This window comes from Apium graveolens, chromosome 3, assembly GCF_009905375.1.
Source record: "Apium graveolens cultivar Ventura chromosome 3, ASM990537v1, whole genome shotgun sequence".
NCBI classification, from domain to species: domain Eukaryota; kingdom Viridiplantae; phylum Streptophyta; class Magnoliopsida; order Apiales; family Apiaceae; genus Apium; species Apium graveolens.
The window spans coordinates 262,700,408-262,706,137 of record NC_133649.1 but is presented as its reverse complement, the minus strand read 5'-3'; the positions used below and the strand labels follow the sequence as shown (position 1 = coordinate 262,706,137).

At 35.2% G+C, this 5,730-nt stretch overlaps 1 protein-coding gene across 2 annotated transcripts; it reads right to left on the bottom strand.

Annotated features, from left to right (window-relative positions):
• Nucleotides 1–2,120: 2,120 nt before the first annotated feature.
• On the bottom strand, nt 2,121–5,161 carry LOC141713272 (uncharacterized). Of its 2 annotated transcripts, none has more exons than XM_074516600.1 (6): nt 4,733–5,159; nt 4,030–4,138; nt 3,816–3,907; nt 3,459–3,717; nt 2,708–2,851; nt 2,121–2,453 (listed from the first exon to the last, which is right to left on the bottom strand). In XM_074516600.1, the coding sequence occupies exons 1-6, from the start codon at nt 5,068–5,070 to the stop codon at nt 2,358–2,360; spliced, it is 1,038 nt and encodes a 345-aa protein (XP_074372701.1). In that variant the 5' UTR covers nt 5,071–5,159; the 3' UTR covers nt 2,121–2,357. The 2 variants fall into 2 exon arrangements, with proteins under 2 accessions (XP_074372701.1, XP_074372702.1); XM_074516601.1 differs by having other exon boundaries at nt 2,366–2,503; nt 4,733–5,161.
• Nucleotides 5,162–5,730: the final 569 nt, after the last annotated feature.

The window sequence follows — 5,730 nt, the reverse complement described above, 5'->3', positions numbered from 1 at the left end:
TTGAGGCCAGTCATGGAGGAGGGGGGGGGGGGATAAACACAGAGGATGAATTAGCTGCCTAATCATTCACTTAAGCAACCCGGAGGATTTGATGCACATGTATAGTTTTTTTGGGGGGGGGGGGGGGTGGGGTGTTGAATGAATGAAGCGGGAGCTAGTTTTCCATCGTCTCTTCTTCATCTGTGCTTGGACTGAAGGGAGCTCCCTTCTTTTGTTTCCCTGCAGCGCCCTCTTTTTATAACTTTCTTCTTCTTCTTCTGTTTCCCTCCTTTCCCTACTCATTCTAACGTGTTCCTTTGTGCAGCTACAGCTTGCCTAGTCCTGCATGTCAATGTCATCGATTGGTGACTGACTATTGGGGAAACTAGTCGGCATGCAAGTGTGTTCATTACATAGATTAAATGATGGTTTTCTGGTCCTCTGTGTTTCGTCTGTAAATATAAGAAGATATATTCTCCCAGATGATTTTTAGATGTTCAAGTTTTACTTAAATGATATGATCATGCTTAGACTGGTTGGGAAGTCCATGTGTCCAGCCTAAAAAAAAATTACATGTAATAAATTTCTTGAATTGACAGCTAGCAACACTGAGATTATATATAGCTTGGAGTGGAAACAAGGCATCAGTTGAGTTTTGATCACCCTTTGCAGTAGCATTGCTGTTTTTTCAGCGGCAAAAGGCAAGGTTGAGCTACCAACAGCCAAGGAAGAAAGTAAGGAGCTATATATACATTTACCAGCCCTCCTAATTAAATATTAAGATGTGTTGCTATATTATGGGATTGTTAGGATTATTTGTCTTTAATTTAAGAATTGAAGAGTCCAATAACTAGAAGCTCATTTTGTGGTAATATTCAACCTTGGTGTCTAAATTAAAATTTTGGAAAATAGCTTCTGACTTAGTCATGGCGGCTAGTATGCCGACCAAAGTACAAAAATGCTTAGTTGTTAGTATATAATTGGTTATTACCTTATTAATGAATGATATGGACACGAGTCTCCCGAATAAAATCATATCATGTCTTATTGTGGAATCATTTTTGGATACCTTGTACCGCTACTATATCAAATAATGTTTTTTTTGGGGAAGACAAGAATTAGTTGATTGAGATACCAAGATGAATGGGTATAATTTTATACTAGTATTTAAGGAATTAATTTTTTTTTCTAGAAGAGAAACTGATCATCCTGATTCACTGTGACAGTCTTGGGCTGGAATGTGCACTTTCCAAATTAAATGCTAATATATGATAATACGGTTCTTCATTTTTGCTTATGTGACAACATAATTTGCTTGGTTCTATCCAAATTAAAAGGCTAAAAGCCCATCAAAGGTTCATGATATGATTTGTTTATATGATAATATGCACTTTCCATGCATTTCTGAAGCAAATAAGGTTTGATTTATTATGTGTTTTCCCTAGTGATAATACTTGCTCTGGATTTAACGACGAGTTTATTATATAGTATGTATGTATGTATGTACTTATTTAGCATATCTCTCTCAAGTAGTTATGAAATTGGTCCCCCCATTGTTGTGTTGGCAGGATGGGACAGTAGTTAGAATGGCAAATGGGCCTTTTTCTTCCACTATGAGCATGGTGGCTTGTGGTGACTGATGAGTTCCAAACTTGCAAAACCTTCCATTTCCCTTCCTTTCTTTCCTCGATAGCTTCCACAGCAGATTTTGTTCTTCTTGTCACTGGACTAGTGTTTCATAATTTGCTATCCTCCAGATGAAACTCACATGACGACAGTAGCCAATTCTCAGCATTATGTTGTTTCTTCTCAAACTTTTCAACATATTGATAAAATATCAATTGTATATGTAAACCAATTGCTGGTATTTGTAGTGAGTGAATTCTTGACCAGTTTTAAATGAGAGAAACTCAAGAATTTTAAACAACACTCATTACTTGACTTCATTGCCACTCCCCATACATATATGACTTCTTTGGCAACCCACCACATTTGACTTATGATTTGGTGGCCAAATTATTAGTCCCAGACTTCGATATTTAGTTAACTGAAAACACTCAATATTTATATTTATGTTATTCATCATTCTTAGGGGAAAAAAATAATATTTAATTGCAACTCTGTAACAAGATCCCTTCTGCTTCTCTGTCTTGGCTTCTTATCTTATAAAATATAATTTTAAAATAACAGTAGCATTCATTCATACTTGTACATCCTTGCATATTACTACTAAAATTTATTCTATGGGCTCCAAACTACCCAGATTCTGATCTTGATACTCGAAAAAGGACATCATTTTTTATCTAATGTTTGGGGAGATCAATATTCAAGTATGTTGTAGCGTTTCTGCAGCCAATTTCAGTAACATTCTGAACAGACTAGAGCTTCGCCTTGACAGTTTTTGGATCATCAAAGACAAACATCACCTTTCCAATAACCTTTCTATCCCTAATTGCAGCAAATGCAAGGTTGGCCTGCCAAAAGCATATAACATACGGTATATATCATAGTTCCACTATCTAATCTGAAATGAAGACAACAATAGCAACACAGATCACATAATTTTTAAGGCATAAATGTTCTTTATCTTTCATATAGCAACACTCTTATTTTAGCAACAAATAAATATTTTATATTAGACAATGCGATTATTGAACAAAAAGAATCATTTTAAAAAACACGAAGAACCAGTTTGATGCAAAAAGAAAAAAGACCAAGACCACAAAACCTGTGACAGGCTGAAAGCATGAGAAACATTGATCGTTATTAAACCCTTTGCTAGCCAGGAGAGCAATTCATTCAACGAGTCTTCAAGAACTCCTGGTTGGTTCAATTTATAACTTCCCCAGTAAAGCCCATGGATTGTCCAATTCTGCATCAATAGAATGTAAGCATACATGCAAATACTCACAAAAAATCATACACAAAAGACAGAACAAAATGGTTTGGTTCTAAGAAACTCTACTGTGTGTTCCTAGTGTACCCATGTATGACAAACACAACAATTTTCAATTTGACACTGTTTTTTAATAATAAAACCTGATGTTCACACAGTTCTTCATGGATAGGTCGCACAGGTTATTCTTATAAGTGATTTTTAATAATGGTAAATATTAATTTCAACCCAAGTCAAACTTTTTGTTTGTAACAGGGACCACTCTTTTGTGTTTCATGCAAATTTGATTCAGAGAGCACGATATCTAATAAACCCTCTAGACATAAAACCAGAACCAGCTTGCTGATTTAAGAAAGATACACTTTCATAAAAGCTGCACCGAAGAACTAAAAAAATTGTGAACTAAAAAAATTATGCGCGACAAACTTACACCCACCTATCATGTCGTATGACATCATGCAAGTGCTTACCCATGTTGGTGCAAAAAAATGTTTATCATCATTTAAATTTTATGATGTATGAAGCTTTGGCATTTGGACCTGCATATGTAACTTTTCTACTTGTTGTTTTTCAACAGTGGTACCTTTACTAGGGCAATATTTGCAGGGATGACAGGAACCTCTCCACTTGCAAACCCGATGATCAAGATTTGTGCTCCCCAGTTCAAGAGCTTCAATGACTCTTTTGTCACCTTGCCTCCAACTGGATCATACAAAACATCAACCCCTAGGAGCTTTCTTGCCTTCAAAAATCCCTTAACACTTTCAGTTATGCTTCCTGTGCTCAAGTCAACAACATGATCGACACCCATTGACTTCAAAAGACGCACCTTTTCATCACCCCTGAAAAATTATGTGAGATAAATTAACTACAATTTTTAGTTAAGGCTCAAATTTTAGATGTCTGAAAAGTCAGAAATTCCTTTTAAGGGTAATAATACCTAGCAACTGCAATGACAGTGGCTCCACAGACCTTCCCAATTTGTACAGCTGCAATCCCAACACCACCTGCTGCACCAAGAACAAGCAATACCTACAATTTCATTGTCAGTTAAGTAAATTGTTTACACATACAAGTAAACTCGTTCTATTTGATATAAATAGAATTTTGTGGTGCCACATTGCCATGTGCAAGAAGCATAGAAGGTTTAGTACCTGACCAGAACTCAAGTGAGCTCTATGAGCCAGTGCCACATGAGATGTTCCATATGCAACAGGTAGTCCACCTGCAGCAACTAGATCGCATCCATTAGGTACCCGAAACCTACAAGATTTGAGCTTATGTCAACATATAAACACAATTAGATTTTAAGAGAATATATAGATACAAGAAAGGTTGATTCAGGAGAGCATAATAATGCTTATGGTCATGTAAAAGAAACATTTACCATAGAAACCAAATAAGCAAGTATAAACGAAATGAGGAAATACCCCTTTTGGGATAATCCAAACTTATTTATTTGTATGCATGAAACACATAAAGACTTGGAGAAATAATTCTATAATAATGTCGGAGGAGAGGGGATTCTTAATGAAAGCAATACCTAGAAATAGAGTTATGTGTCACTGCAAGGCTTACAAACTTTAAAAAGTCATAAAAAAGTAAAGGACATTTGCACATATAACCTGTTCCATGAGTAAAAATACCAATCAGCAACCTTAGTAATATAGATCACTAGTTTATATGCCAAATAAGTAAGAATTTCAAAAACAATACAAACTTTTGGTACAAAATCTGTAGGCAACAAATTGTGCAGCACATGAAAATACATAATACTGACATAAATATAAACACAGTATAGAGCAGAATAAAAATTAAAGAGTCCCAACAAAAGCTAAAAGATACTATCTAACTTACAAATCAGCCTGATCAGCGATAACGAATTGGGCAAAGGAACCAAGAGAAACAAAGCCACAAACAGGATCACCAACAGAAAAACAAGTGACACGGGGTCCAACAGAATCGACAACGCCGGAGAAATCAGAGCCAGGAATGAAAGGAAGAGGGTATTTCTCCTGATACTTGCCTTGAATTTGTAAATAATTTGCGAAATTCAAACTGCTGGCTTTCACTCTAACTCTAACACTTGTTGCTGATTTCAATTCAGGGATAGGATGACATTTTTCGACACTCAGTGGTGAGTTGGAACTTGAATCTGTTGGGTCTCCAAGCTTTCTACATACTAGAGCTTCCATCTTCTTATGATCTGTTTGTTTACGTTCCTGTGAATGGAGGGGGTTCCAATGTAATAGTAGCTTCTTCTATCTATTCACCTACCGACAACTCTTTTACCTCTCTCTCTCTTAATATACTTTTACTTTTATGGATTAAAATTTGTCGATTTCATTAAATAAACAATCTAAAATTGATTTATTTACAAATTTGCGAGATTCACAAAGTTTGTACATTCATAGATTAATTGACATAAGGAAAAACGCGTTATAAAATAAATTGAATTTAAGGTTTCTTACTTTAATCTACTATATATATTTATTATCATATCCCCTCATTTAGTTTTTAAACAAGAGTATATAAGATACCTTATAATTTTATATAAATGAAAGAGTATCAACTGCTATGTAAACAACTTCAACTGCTAATTTACAAAACTTTAACGGATGAGCCAATAAAATTTCAAGGGATGGCAGATGAAGTCTCAACGAATAACTCTCGTGAAACTTCAACGGAGAGTCAACCAAAATAACAGTTGAAAGGGATTTAACAGTGACTTGACAGTCACACGGGTTGATTGTATACAAAAGAAATGTGGTATCCTATTTGCATGTATTAGAAAAAAATGAAGCATTTTCATTTTCATGCTGATAGGTTTGATATTTTGTCTTATTTCACTTGTA